The 15,064-nt window shown below is 42.5% G+C and overlaps 1 protein-coding gene across 3 annotated transcripts in view; it reads right to left on the reverse strand.

Annotated features, from left to right (window-relative positions):
* Positions 1–15,064, reverse strand: part of PRTG (protogenin) — an 86,084-nt gene that overhangs the window by 13,037 nt on the left and 57,983 nt on the right. For all 3 annotated transcript variants that reach the window (XR_011143638.1, XM_068957903.1, XM_068957902.1), the window contains exons 12-15: positions 5,357–5,452; positions 4,637–4,823; positions 2,797–2,924; positions 1,787–1,957 (exon numbers count right to left, since the gene is read on the reverse strand). Coding sequence is in view for 2 of the 3 variants with exons in the window: in XM_068957903.1 (XP_068814004.1) it covers positions 1,787–1,957; positions 2,797–2,924; positions 4,637–4,823; positions 5,357–5,452 (582 nt within the window). In the remaining variant the exon portion in view is untranslated. The remainder of the gene's footprint in view (positions 1–1,786; positions 1,958–2,796; positions 2,925–4,636; positions 4,824–5,356; positions 5,453–15,064) is intronic.

A 15,064-nucleotide genomic window follows, 5' to 3' on the forward strand; every position in this document is an offset into this window, starting at 1 on the left:
TTACCTTTACTTTAACTAAGAGCACCACTGATTGTTCTAACGTGTCAAGATGCCTAAATTCCACACCATGCCTCAATCCCTAATATATCTGTCAAAATACAAAATTAGTGACTCTAAAGTTGACAGACTTAGTAATACACTGAGATTTATAGCTCTCCATTTGCCCATTCCCTCCAACACTTTCAGTAAAGGAACACATGAAAATGTTTATTGTTCTTGCCATCCCCTCATTTGAAATACCTCTGGTAAAGTATTATTTGAGATGCTGTTCAGAGTTTCACAGTCATGGATAAGCTGAAGTATATACCTGAAACAACACTTCAACCACCGTGCTGCATACAGCAAATGCAGCATACCTTCGCCAAAGTGACAGCATTTACTCTTCAAATACAAGCTCTCTGTGAATTTAAAATTAAATCTGCTGTATTTTTAGCGCATAAAAGTTAATATTAAATTGGTCCTTTAATATGACAACGTGACATTAGGTCACTTTTTACTTGAACAATTTTAGTAGGGCAATAGCATGAGCTCAATCTTCCCCTTGTAGTCAGAGCTCACTGATATTTCACAGACTAGTTATTTTTCATGAATTTCACCCAAACAATTCGTCATTTCGCTGTTACTCTTTACAGCGGACAATTACTACTTGAGCTGAGCTGGGCAAGCAATATTCTGCTCCAGCCGAGACAACGAGGAACTGCCACCTTTCAAAACGGCCCTGCGTCCCCCACGTTCTCTTTAAGAGCAGCATAAGGGACAACCACCACCTTTGAACAAAAAAACGTTCGCTCTCACTGACAGCAACGAGAATTGTCCTCTGTGAGTGCATTTTGAAAATCAGTAAGTTTTATGAGTTTTCTCTAAAGAAACTTTAAAGCATCACCCTCTGCTGACAAGTAAGCTTTCAGCCACGAAACAGCAACAAAACAACAAAACTGTAATTCTTTCTAGGCAATCCTCTTAATAAGCTACTCAGTACATGATTTTACTCTGTAACGCTGAGTTCCCCTCTCTGGTTTAACGCATTAATAGAGTATTATTTATTTTGTAGTGCTTCTGTGTATTTTGAATACCAACCTAAGAGCAATGCCTTTTTCTTTCTTTCTTTCTGGCTATAGCAGAAATCTGTTCTTGATGCAGCTCTTCAACTTGTAGCTTTATTCTGGAAAATGCCTATAAAAATTTGGACTATGTCTGTATCTAATCAAAAAGATGCGACTGCAGTTCACATCAACATACCTGAGTTACGGTTAGATTAGCTAGCTAGGGTTCAGCTGTAGAACAGAGCCAGAGAACTAAATTGAATTTGCAGAGCTATTTATTGAGGGTAGGGGAAAGTTCATTAAGCAAACTGAGCTAACTAGATTGGCCATGATTGAAAGAAACATATAAACCTACACAGCCATATTTATAAATTTATTTCTGGAGAGCAAGGCATCCCAGAGACTTCAGATTTGAAAGACTGCATTTACAAAATGAAACCACCACAATTACTGTTACAAGAGAACACAGATGTAATTGGATTTATGAGACATTTTAGTTCACATGCACCACTGAGCTCCAAAGCAATACAGACAGCTCCTCTCCCCTCACCTTCTGAGTATTAACTGCTTTTTAATACACTTTCATCACAACCCTAGGAATAATTCTAAACTAATTATAACTTTTATAGGAACATTTATATGAATTTCTTTTTTATTGTAGTCCAAGGGAGCTGAAAGTAACTGAGCGTCTTGTAAGAAGCATCATTGTTTGTCCAGCTCGTATGTTAATGATGTGAGTTTACCTTCTCTGTGTAACACTTGCCATTCCCCAGCAATCCAAGACTTCCTGGACGCATAGAGGATAGTATATCGTGTAACAACTGTTTCAGGACCGTCAGGTGGCTTCCAGGAAACCAAAGCAGTATCGTCCTCTATCAAAGTCACCTTCACTCCCACTGGAGGGCCAGATGGTGCTGTGAGAACAGTAACACAATACTATTAGGCTAAACTAATTTATATGCAATTAAATTGCTCAAAAAGATACTGATGTGCAGACCCAATGGCTACTGCTACATCCCAGATAAACAACACACAAAAACCCACATATTGAGTTTCTCTTAACATACGCTCTCCTGTTAATTTTGATCTGGTCAACAGCTTAGATTTTGTAAATGTTCATATTTTCATAAATGATGATTTCAATAATTTTCATTTGTAAACGTTCAAATGTTTATACCAGTTTCATATTTTCCCTTCAACTACAGAAGGGAACAGTTACTGACAAAAAAAGAAATCCCATCATTTTCCCCTTAAAGCGTACGCCCCAAATAGTGCAATGTTGAGAATATGAAACTGAACTTTTTTGATTTTCATTGACCAAGCTGACAGAACAGCAAATCACCAGGTAGGATAGTAAAAAGGAAAACTGATGTGTAATAGTCTTACAGTTTCTAAAACTTCTGTTTTTAAAATACATTTTCACAGCATATGCTTATGAATCAGCTGTGCCTCTTTAGTACATATTTTAAATTTCTTACTAAAGTTATTTCCATTCAGTTGTCACTAATGGCATAAAAGTATCTCATCTTACATAAAAACAGTTGCTGATTTTAGGTAGATTTTAAAAGGGAATTACACTGTTCCAAAACACGTAGAATTTCCTCAAAGCATTTTTTATCTTTGAGAACAGTAATACCTGTATCTCAAAGGAAAGTATTTGTCTCTCCCACAGACAGCGTAAAATTAATAAAGCAACAGTTTCTTAGACCATTGGCTTACAGAACTTCCCTTGTAGAAGCAGCTGTGCCCATACCTTCTGGAAGAGTAGTATGGTAGACCACTGGACTCCAGGGACTAGAGAGCTGGTCCACATGCAGCCGAACTGCAAATTCATACATGGTTTTTGGCTCAAGACCTTGAACTAACATGTGAGTCTCTGACCTGTGCAGGAGAAGGAATAAAAAAAATTTAACTGCAGGAGTTGACTTGTTGATCCCAAACTTTTATGAGGTGCCTTTGTTATGGAGAGTGATTCCCACCATCAGTTCAACACAAGACAAACCAGTGCAAGTCCAGGCACATAGTTCATCTGCACCATCTACCTGAAAACATTAATTGATACTTGCGCTAACGCTGGAGCTCTCTGGAGGACAGTATATTTGCTGTGTTAACTTGAGCTCAGGCTTTTGGAAAGCTGAGGCGTAAGCAAGTCCAAGAACATTATGACCCAGAGAGCTAAGGTCTCCCAGACTCAGCTCTTTCCACATTCATCCACAGGACACTGCGTTTTAAGCTGGAATAACACTTTAACTACCATCTAGACCCACAGCTAGATGTAGTTGGCTGTTGAAGGCACGGGCTGTTGGCTCTATTGGCTATGCTTGGATCTGCTTTTCAGCTCACAGTACAGACAAAGGCTATGTGTGCAACTCCCCCTTGCACTTACAGCCTCCATCACCTCATGTTTAGGGATTTTCTGTAGAATGTAAAAGCTTCCTACTCATCTTGTAGTCATTCATATTTGTTCAAATTTATAAATTGTATCATTCAAATTTATAAACTGTAAAATTGATTAAATCAATTTGAATATGGCAATTTAATATTTGCTCACAAAATCAATTGTATATGTTCTGCTCTGCTTTAACTCTGGGGCAAAATGTTAGTTTTGGATATACCAGGGTGAATGGGCAACAGTAGCCAAGCTGAGATTAAATCTCAATTTACAGTGGTGTTACTAAACACAGAACTTGCTTTACTTAATTTCATTTAGTATTTTCATCGTCTATACTGCAAAATCAGTCACCAATATTTGCAATAGTTTCATCCCATCACAAAAAGCAGCATTCATTGCTGTGCTACATATTTCACACCAGGAACTTAACATAGCAATTGTACTGTGTCTAATCATTAAGTCAAGAGGTATACAGTAGGGGGTGTGTTCTTTGAAGAGCAAAACATCAGTATCAGGATGGAGGCTATCTTTTAATGCAGCATTTTTATTCTGTTAGAAGGCTTGAGTAAATCTGAGTATTGAGGGAGCTACACACATACAGTTTTCCCCTGCAGCACCATGGCCCGCACCCACAGGCGGTCACAACACAGCAAAGTCTTATGCTTCTGGATGATCGGGGTATGGAGTGGAACGCTAACTTGGGCAGAATTTCCTCCATGTCCTGCTGTTCTGTGGCCTGTGCGTTGCTTCTGTGAACAGCAAGCTGTAGTTCGTCCTCAGGCTCTTCCTAGCAGGCTACCATACGCTCAGGAACGCGTCATTCCCAAAGACATGCTCAACCCTCAACATTCAGAATTCTTGCTGCCAGTCCTACGATCAGATGGTGGACTAAGCCCTGACTTCATCTACTTTACATGTAGCTGGTTCTGGCAATTTCTTTTGTTTGATCACAGAAGAGCTCAAAATTAAATTAAACTTAGATAGCTAAGAAGCTGTTAAAAATTCAAGAGCTTGTCCAGGGTTCCAGCCCCAGCATCAGCGTAGAGAACGAAGGGGTTCTAAGAACATATCTTAAAATAACCCAAGAAACAGAAGCGGAAAAGGCAATTAAAAGACGTCAGGGAGACTGGAAACTGAGGAGGCGGTATCTGGAGGTATCTGGAAATGGAAAAACAAGACTCATCTGTAGCACTGCACTTACGTTTGAAGGTAGAGAACCAGAGAAGCATTCTGCAGCCCCACCGGGTTGCAGCGGATGGTGTAGTTAATGACTTGCGCAGATGTGAAGGCAGGCTTTCCCCAGTGAAGGTAGATAGAAGATGAAGTGTTAGCTTTGGCGTAGAGGTGGTGAGGGGGCGGTGGTGGCGGCACCATCCGATCACGGACAGCTGTTTAAAACAAAAAAGAAGCATGAATTATTTAATGAACCATATACAGATGCTGGCAAGATTAAGAGATAGGTCTGAACCTACAGGTTTAGCTCCAAATCTGCTCCTAACTCAGTATCGTCTGAGGATCCAGGAATTTGGTTTGAGCTATTAGAGACCCCTAGGAACACCTAACACAGGCTCATGTATTACTTCTGTACTAGTCCCCTTTGTTTAGTTAAAAGAAAATCAGGCCTATAAACAGGAACCAGGGACAGATATATAACACATCACTGATGAGGCAGACAATCCAGCAAGGGTGGAAAATGCTGCTTGGTAGTGATCTTGTTTCCTTAGCTGCAGTTCATGAAGACAGAAGACTGTCTCAGAAATGCAGGATGACTAGGATATTTGTTACAAACATGATCTTTCTCATTCTCTACTTTAAGTTGAAATAATTGATTATTTATAGGTTAAAAACACATAAAAAGAGTTGCTGGGACCCTGAAACAGCTCAGGTCCTAATAAATTCTCTGTGCAGCTACAACACTTACAGACACATCCTGGAGTGCTGACCGTCTGGTCTGCCTGATAACCTTCTTCCATACTGTTATATGCCAGCAGCCTTACATGATACTTTCTTCTGGGATCTGCACAGACAGAAAAGGACTCAAGTCAAAAAACATGGCTTTTCAGACTTCTACAGATAGTCACATAACTTGATTCCACTGCAAGTTTGATCCAAAACTTCTCTGTTACAATGAGTGGACTGATGAACGGGCTGTGCGCCTGGAAACCTGCTTTTTTCTAGCCCTGTGAGTTTCCTGAATCTTTCTTCACAGACTGCACTGGAATTAGTCACATCTCCCAGTCTTGCTTCCAGTGGCCTGAATCAGAATTTTGTAATAGATCTCAGTGGGAGTAGGATTAATGTCACATTTCTATCCACAACAAATTCACACCTTCATAGCCAGAGAGCTAGATTTTTAGTAGTATTATTCAGCCCATTAAAAGTGCTTTCTGTAAGTCTGTCAAATAGCAGAGGATATGTTCCAGAGAAACCAACATTTATTTCTGGAGAAATAGGCTGGAATGAAGCAGGGCAAGGCTAAGGCATCCAGACAGGACCCAGTGAAGAAATGGGAAATGTTTCAGTTCCAGCTTCTCTGGGAATATACTGTGAAACAACAGTGCTTGTTAATACTGCCTCCAACTTGCAGCTTCCGCTTCCAGGCATTTTCTTGAAAGCCAGTTCTGGCATGCTTAGCAGGTCACCGTCCCGTTCCCCCTTCTCTGGCCATGGTTTGGGTGCCCGTATTGCAGTTTGCTGCCGCATTTGGTTTTGTTAAAGATCAGTGCAGGGTGCAGCTCCGTGGCCTTGATGCCAGGGAAAAATTAGTGCAGGGAGACGAGTTACAAAGTGACCTCAAGCTTTCCACAAGCGAGGGGCTGGCACGGGCACCAGCACGTGGCCAGTACAGGCTACCAGGATGGCTGCGCTGCCAGAGCCGGCTCGTCTGCAGCCTGCGCCCCTGGGATGCTGTTTGCAACAAATCCCTCCCACCCAAAGCCAGTCTGCAAGGTGGCAGGGCTGGCTACCAGCACGTGTAACCTCCTCTGGGTTCCTGCTGAACTTTATACCACTACTGACGCAGATATTAGGACGCTGTCCTCTTCCATTGTCACGGTCACTGAATCTGTTTCCTTCCACGTTATATAATGGTGTTGATCTTGTTTATTTTTTCCTTGCCCTAAAATATCATAATGTTATCCCTTCTCAAAATAAGCTATCCTCTTTCCCGTTTTATCTGGGATTTGATGCAGCTTCTCCCATGAAACAAACCTGAACACACTTCCCTGTGATTTCTTAAGGCAAACAGGACTCTTGTCTACATCAGAGCGTTAGCTCCCTCTGCAGTCTCTGCACCAGCAGTACCAGCCCAAGCAGATCTGGATTTGATGCTTCCCTAAAGGTGGCACAGTAACTTCCTAATGCACCTTCTGTAATATGTTTTCATGTTTATTTCAAAATAGATCTTTGCGTGCTGCAGTTACCCTCACAGGCCTTAATGAGAAATCAATGGGCAGGTAAAGTTTACATTTAGATTTTATTTTAAAAGACTATTTTACCAAGTCTAAATATAGACATCCAAATGGGGCTCCTAAATTTGAATTTAAATATTTCTTTGATGCATTTAACATTAATGGCAGAATAGGCAAGTAGTCATTCTTAGCCATTTTTCAAGTAGTCTTTAATGCCACAAGTAAACAATACACATAGCAACTTGACAAAAAATGGGGTTTTTTTCTTACACGAGGATAAAATTATCATTTCATATGATTGTTTTGAAACTTTTTTCTACTTAACAATGTCGCTTTAACAGCTTATGAAGCCTGTTGCTTCCTGTCACTCACAATCAGAGAAAACAGGGAGATGAACACAAAAATATAGAAAAATCTTAAGGGCAAAATAAGAGAAAATGTGAAATTTTAATATTGAAAATTGAGAAGGATAGTAAGATACTATCTCTAAATTGTTGCAATCTCTTAGAAATCTGTAGAAAACATAACAGACATCTGAAGCGAGGGAGGCCGCCGAGTGGTGTGCTAAAAGCACTGAGCCTGGCCAGAAAGACAAGCAAGCCTCCAAAGAACCAAGTGATCTGAACACATCAAACTATGATAACCTCCTGAGAAGAATTACAGAGTATGCCCCAGAAAAGTAGGAACATATACTTTCACGTGTTCCTACTTAACCTATGTTGGGAACACATACATTTAGCACACAACTCAAATCTCAGAAAACAAAGCCAAGGCTGAAAAGGGAGACCCTCAGGACACCTTTCAAGTTCCAGTGAGAAGTATGCTTTGGAGGTGGTTACAGTAATTGATTCTCCCATCCACTCTGAGAGAAATCTTGAATCCTAGTACTTTTTAACAGACCTTAAAGAGATTCCACACAAACAAGCGGCATCCAGCCGACCCAGTGTCACAGTCTATCTTTTGCTTTGCGAGTTCCTGCAGCAGAGACCCCTGCTGCATTTCCGCAAGGCACAGGATGACAGACACGACAATTTATCATCCTGCCGAGCACCTTCAAAAACTCCGTGCCCTTTGAAAGTGGTCACCCAGAACTGATCATCTTCACTGTGAAATGAAGAATAGCTAAGGTCTAGTGCCCTGCTGAGCTCAATGAGAAGCCTGTGAGGTCTGTTTATCCTCACTGCCTTTTTTTTTTTTTTTTTAAACCTGAATTCCTCATTAACACTTGATTGGGGAGGAGAGGAAGAATAATGAGATGTGGTAGAATGCCGGGAAAATTTAACTCCCACTAAAAAAGAAGGTAATTTTTCAAATGTCTTCAAGGAAAATGCTCTTTTTGAACTGTACTTTTCAAAGTGTCTTTACTAATGCAACACATTTAGATAAAGCACAATATTGAATACCATTTATCTTACTCTTGTATAATGCAAAAAGTTTCCAAAAAAGTTATCTTTATATAAAGAACCTGTTTAAAAATATAAAGTTTCTCAACCAGTCGCTACCGTTTAAAAAGCAAGGTTCTTTCCACTTTGTGCTCAGGACATCACGGTTCAGTTGGTAGCAAGACTAGTTTAATCTGAAAGCGAAGTCACGATTTTCACCAAGCCGCCATGCATCACTGCATCAAACAAGCTTCTGTGGTTGAAAAAACATCTGTTGGTACGTGTAACTCAAATAGTAACCAAAAACCACTACATTACGTACTGGTCTAGAAAAACCTAAATATTAGGGTAATCTAAAAAGGAGAAAATAAAAGAATTAAAGACAGTGTACTGAGCAGCTAGACATACTGATGTAAAACTTGCTTCACAGATTACATTTATAACATCAGCGAAGACTAGTTCAAAATAGCTGCTGAGACGTTGTTGCACGCTGGAAACAGCTTCACCATAAGCAAAACAAAACGACTGTTGCCAGAGATCTGCCTCCAGCTACGGCACATACTTGCACACCACTTGCTCTACCAAGTGGAGGAAAGCATCTTTCGTCCGAAGTAGCCTCTGTTTAGAATATTATTAACAATTATTTGTTAGATTAGTTTACTGGCTTATGACGTGATTTATTCCTAAATGGCAATCCCAGCACAAACTTGGCACGTACGCTTTCATCTAGCAGTCCCTCAGCTGGATCAAACGTTCAAAGCCAGACATCTCCTCACAGAGAAAACAAACTTAAGGAGCTTCCTTATCTTAAACCAGCATAGGTATTCTGAATAGTTTACCCATAAATCATTGATAAAAGATTGGGGATGGCATGGCCACCTGGGGGGCTGACAGTCTCAAATTTAGTATATGCCAACCATGCGCATTAGACAGCAACAGGAGGCTGCAGAGGCTCGGAAAGCCGGGAAGCGAGCACAGAGGCCATCATTCATGCTCGCGACAGGCCCAGGAGTAACACATCTTTCCACAAAAGAGCTCTGCTATTCAGCAACAAATTAGGCCCAGCGATTCACTCAGCTATTCAACATAAAATTCAGTTTAAATAAAAAACTTAAATCAAGATTTGCCCCTGCGTTTCTGTAATCTCTCTGAGCAGCCTGATAACACCATCCATCATCTCAATTAATTCTATTGCAATTGCTGGCATTCGGGTAATGGTTAAAGGTTTTTTTCCCAGATACAAGGTGAACAGGACTGATTTTGTAGCTTATTTACCAACAGGGTGATTTTTTTTTAAGTTATTCTGTTCCTGTTGAATGTTTTTTATTAATGCTGCTGGCTAAATTATGATGTCGTGAAATTAAGTAAGTGTCCCAGCACCTACAGCTTTTTACAGGCGTTTTTATTGTTATTACTTAAATATAATTAAATCAGCTGGTGGAAAGGACACAGAAACTACGCCGCTTGTACAACTCAAGGGGCCAGCACTGATGCTGATGTAAGCATGCTAAAGCTAATTCACAAACTTTATTGTAAGAATGCCTCTGGAGTACACAGAGACCGTCTTTTAAAAGGCATTATAGCCTGGATGCGTTAAGCTGGCATAGCTTTACAGAGCACGATTGGATCTGCTTCACCCATTTTATATAACCCAAACCTGTCAGTATTAAAAATAAATGAATAATAGTTGAACTAGAAGCACCAGTTTCACCTCTGGTAGCAATACTCCTATAAGCTAAGAACTGGAAGAAGTTAGCTATGCCTTGATTATTTTTAAATGCGCAAAATAGACACTGTCCCAAGCATCGCTGTTTGATACCCCCCCATATATACCCGACCAGTCCCATTGCCCCCGGCAGTTTTTGCCGGCCGGGCAGTGCTGTGCTCTCTGGAACGCCGTATCCCGTCTTTCACTCTCCCATAAAAATCTGCAGGGAGCCCTTAAAGCCTGAGCGGGCTTTCAGCAGCAAGGCACGCGGGGGAGCCTTCTCTCTGCTTTGGAAACCTTTGAGGAGATTCTACACCTACGATAGAAGTATGGCAAGGCTAAATACAGTAAGTATGATAGAAACTTTTAAGTTGAACTATCATTTAACACATGGATTGTATAAAAGTAGCTGAAATTTGGTAAAAGTTCTGATGACAATGCTTTACTTCTGTATTTTATTATCTTACCACATCCCAGAGATGTAACCTTAGAGATTATGTTCAGTTTCTCAGAAAGCACACAGGAAGCTCACAGCAGATACCACTGCTAATGCTGTAAAAATAGACTCCTCAAGAAAAATATCAGAGTGCACTCAGACGTCCCAGTCTTGCTTGTGGCAAGTCATCGCATTTCCCAGCACGGAGGCAGAACCACAGCTGCTTATCGCTCGGATGCAAGAAACTGAGAGTAATCACAGCAATATCACGCAGAATTGAGACCTGATTTATTGGCCCTTCTATTGCTCCGCAGCACAGAACATCCACACCTGCCTGAACCAGCCCAAAGGTATTCAGTATTCTTTCCCACTGTCATCAGCCTTGCTTCTGTGGAAATCTTCCACTTTTTTAGTAAGAGCAGAAGTTGCTACTGCAAAGCAACAGTTATCCAGAAATACTGTATTCTATTTTTCTCTTTTCCAAAACTTAATATTGAAAAATGTTCAAATTATATACATTTATCAGTTAAAATTGGTTTAGATATACAGAGCCCAGGGTTCAAAGCACACAAATGGTTTGGTAAATACATACAAAGGTAGCCAAAAGCCGTTACAGGTAATGACGTTGATACGTTACCATGCCAGAACTGGTTTTAGTGTACATTGGCCTATTAATTCCACGGAATTTCATAGAGTTACTGTCTCTTAAACTTAGCTCCTTGGCTTCTAAAACACTACGACAAATACTGAACAGCATGTAACATAATCTGGCATCGTTCCACAACAGAATATAGTGCTGCTGTTGACCCTTTCAGGCCTCTGAAATATATCCACTGAAATCCTAGCTTTAGCTGTGATGTTTTGCGGTAACAGCTACCCTTATTTGGAGGAAGGAAAAAAAAAAGAGGGGGGTCCTCTCTTTTGAAGACGTTTCCCTAGTGATAAAGGTGACATGGAGAGCGGAAGGAACATCTCTCCAACCAAGGCGGCTTATTTCCATCTGGCAGAGCTATACCTCGTTACTGCCAGATGGTGTCCTCATGTGCTTCCAGTGAACACAGCCGGAAAAAGGAGAGGCATCAAAGATGAAATGCCTGTATTAGCAGTTAAACAATTAAAAGAAAAAAAAAAAAAAAGAAGTGGTCACTTCAGAGCTGGTGAAGTAATTTTTAACGCAACTACTTCCTTATCAAGTTCCCAAGATCGCACAAACTGAACTTCTGGGAAAAAAAGTTACTAACAATAAAGTCAGTCCCATATTCACAATGAAATGAAGAAACTCCATTCTCAAGACATGGTATTACATAACTGAAACCCTCTCAGCAGGCCACTAAGAACACAACCAATCAACAATCCTAATCCACATATAAATCCACTGTCCCTTCTCAAAAGCATAGAAATGTATATTTCCTGATCACGTTTTAACCTATCTTTAAATAGGTTTTGTACAAGAGACCAAATTGTTTGTTGCATTCAGATGTTGATAATTTGCTGTCATACAACTCTTCTATTCCACACAAATCTACGGCACCTAAGGATGGGTAAAAAATATGTAACAGCAGGTTCCGTGATTCTGATTTGCAAAGCAGACCCACTCTGGGGCAACTGCTCACTCAGCTGAAGCTAATATTAAAAAGAGAATGAAGAGCCCTAAATCAAGAGCGTTACAGAGCTGTGTTTGCTGATGAAAACACAGGCAAAATTTTGGCTTTCTGGAAAATGCATCATAGAAAGCATCTGTTTACAGTCTATTTAGCCAAGGTTACAAGAGAGTGTAACATTGCAACCCCTTAAAAGCCCTGTCATTGTTTCCTTCAGCTGCTGCATGTTTGTGAAGCTCCGAAGGCCTTGAAAGGAGCCAGAGCAGAGCCAACAGGTCAGGGCTAGATAAAATTAAGAAAGAATCTGAGGTCAGACCATGAAAGAACTTTTTTCCCCCCCGCTTTTACCCCTCCAGAACAGTGAGTCCACCTCCAGCAGCCTTTCATTCAGTCCTGATAAGAAGAGAGAGACAGCGCTCCACAATCTGGATTGCAGACTTTTTAAGTCCTCTTTGGGGAGAGGAAAAGATAAGCGAGCCCAAAGAAAATGGACGTTTTACTACCATTCACTGTTGACTCATTAAGTCTGGATACTGAGCATACTTTCATACCTGTTTTGAACACCCCGGTTCTCAGCATTTTAAAAGCAAAATATTGACAGAAAGAAAAGTATTTGGGGCTTTGTTCTTGTTCCCAAAAGAATTAGAACTTTATAGACTTTAACCCAAAAAACCAAAAGTAGCCTGATGTTCTAAGTCCAGCTTAGTGAATAGAAACAACTTCTTCAGTGACATCCAATACGGCGGTTCTGATAGCTGGGGAAGGGGGTGAGAGAATCATTTTCAGTTTTATTCTCGCTTGCCTACAAAACGTTAAATAATACTTTTTTCTTTCAATGAAAACGATCAAAACAGTACTGTACTCAAAAGGCTGGAAAAACAGTTGTTCTACGGACAAAACTTACGTGGCCAAGTGTCCATTTTTAATTTAATCTTTTGTGCTGCGGGATGTTTTGTGTCCGCCCCAGGCCCATTGTTGGGCAGCGGTCCGGCTGGAGAGCTCATTGGTCTGGCTTTCCGGGGCGACCGCGCTGCCCCCCAGCCCGTCCCCTCCACACAATAACCTCCAGATCATTATTCAAAGCAGAGGCCGGCAGCATGGGCCGCTCTGACATCGGGTCACGGCCTTTGACATCGGATCTGGGCTAGCCAAAGTCTGCTCCAAGCAACAGAGGTCCAGGGGAATTATTAAGGGGGAAGGGTGGGAAAGGAAGAGCACTGAGAAATACTATCCTTAAAAATGTACTTTTGAAGCAAAGCAATGTAAATACAGCAGAAACTTATTAGGAAAATAAGCAAATACATTTCAAATATTCTCGACAAAAAGGGATGGAGAGAAGTGCATCAAGCCAAACAGTAACATCACAAAGCTGGAAAGCAGGAGGACAACACGAATGCAGGTCTGCGCCTCAAAAGGAGCCATTCCCTCTCAGATTTGCAGCACTGGATTTTATTTCCATTTCCTAAAAAATGCCCCTATACACTGCTCAGGTACATACGAGTAAACACACAGACACAAATTAGTAATCCTGTTCTATTATGCTTTTTACATGTTTTCTCTAGGCGCTGGCTATGTAATTTCTAAGCGTTATTCGCCGTTTCATACAATAATGTTTCATGGGATTTCTTTTTTTGAAAGGAGCTGGAATTCCTTCAGGTCACACAGTTTAAATAGTGACTCTTCAATATCAGATTAAAACAGTTTCTGAGCGGTTACAAATTACCAACACTTTACATCTCATGTGGTTTGTTTTCCAACTTAAAGGTAACTCCAAACAGTTAGGAGGAACAAAGGCTGTCTGTGATACTCATGTTTTCCTTTGCAAGCCAAATAACTGAAGGTAGAAACTAAGCAACTTGTTCTTTGTACAACACTGGAGACGTTTATTTTGGTAGAAACCAGAACACATGACATAGGTGAATTGATTCAGCCAAACGCCCTGGCTCGCCACGGCTTCGCACGGCTCTGGCTTGTTTGTCCAGACCTGAAAAGGCTCCGTGTGCCGGCTGCCGCCCTGCGCCACCCCCGAGCGGGCCCCAGGGCAAACACCCCCCGCGCCCCCGGCCAGCGGAAACCTCACCCGCCGCAAGGGCGGCTGCGTCCCAGCGCGCCGGGCGGCACGGGCTCCCCCCGCGCAGCGCGTGGGGCTCTGGGGCCCGTCAGCAAGGGGAGAGCTGTTGGCCTCCCTCTCATCTCCTCAACGGGAGTTAAGCACATCTCCAGGATTTTCAAATTCGCTTTTGCTCGGGTTCCTTCCTTGCGAGCGGTGTGACGTTACCGCTGCGCTCGCAAGGCTGCAGACTGGTCCCCTGCGCGTTGCTGCTGCGCTTCGGCCAACGGTGGCAGCGCAGGAGCAGAGCGCGCCCGCTCCGCTCGGCCCACCGGCGCCTCCGGAGCCAGCGGGCGCCCTGGCGCTAACTAGCGCGCCGCTCAGTTTTCAAAGCGAGCCCTCAAAAGCTAACTTGAAAGCAATACCAGAGGCCTGGACAAACACCTAATTTTGATCTTTTGTGCTCGTCTTTTCTTCCGAGAGACCTTTTCTTTTGTGAGCGCCCAGCGGAAAGCGCACAGCTCGTTGGTCCCGCTTTGAAAGCCGAGCGGGCGGCCCCCCCTCGGCGCACAGGCGCTTTAATGGAATTACGTAGAGAGGCCATCTCCGGGCCGGGGGAGGGGGCAGCGCCCCCGCAGCCAGCGGCGCCCTCACTGCCCCCGGCTCCTACCTCCGCCACCCCCGCAACAGGTACCCTCGCGCTCGGCAGCGCGGCCCACGAAGCCAGCGCTACCGCAGGCGGCCAGCGAACAAAGCGGACGTTGCTTCAAGCCCTCCTCCCAGCTGGAGCGCTACACACTTCCTTTGACATGAGATGGGAGCGACCGACGAGATCATCTCCCCAGCGAAGACCCACCTGCCTGGGTTACGGACGGGACAGAAACTTGGGCGATTTGTCCCACTTCCGTGCTAAGAGGTACGCTTCCTACCAACGCGTCTGAGTGCAACGCAGTAAGCGCTCTGCGAAGTTCGGTTTAACATCTGTTCAGGCACCAAGCCCTGACGTACACGCACACCGACCGCCTGACATCCAGCATCACCT

The sequence above is a fragment of the Struthio camelus genome, chromosome 12, assembly GCF_040807025.1.
Source record: "Struthio camelus isolate bStrCam1 chromosome 12, bStrCam1.hap1, whole genome shotgun sequence".
Classification (NCBI taxonomy): Eukaryota; Metazoa; Chordata; class Aves; order Struthioniformes; family Struthionidae; genus Struthio; species Struthio camelus.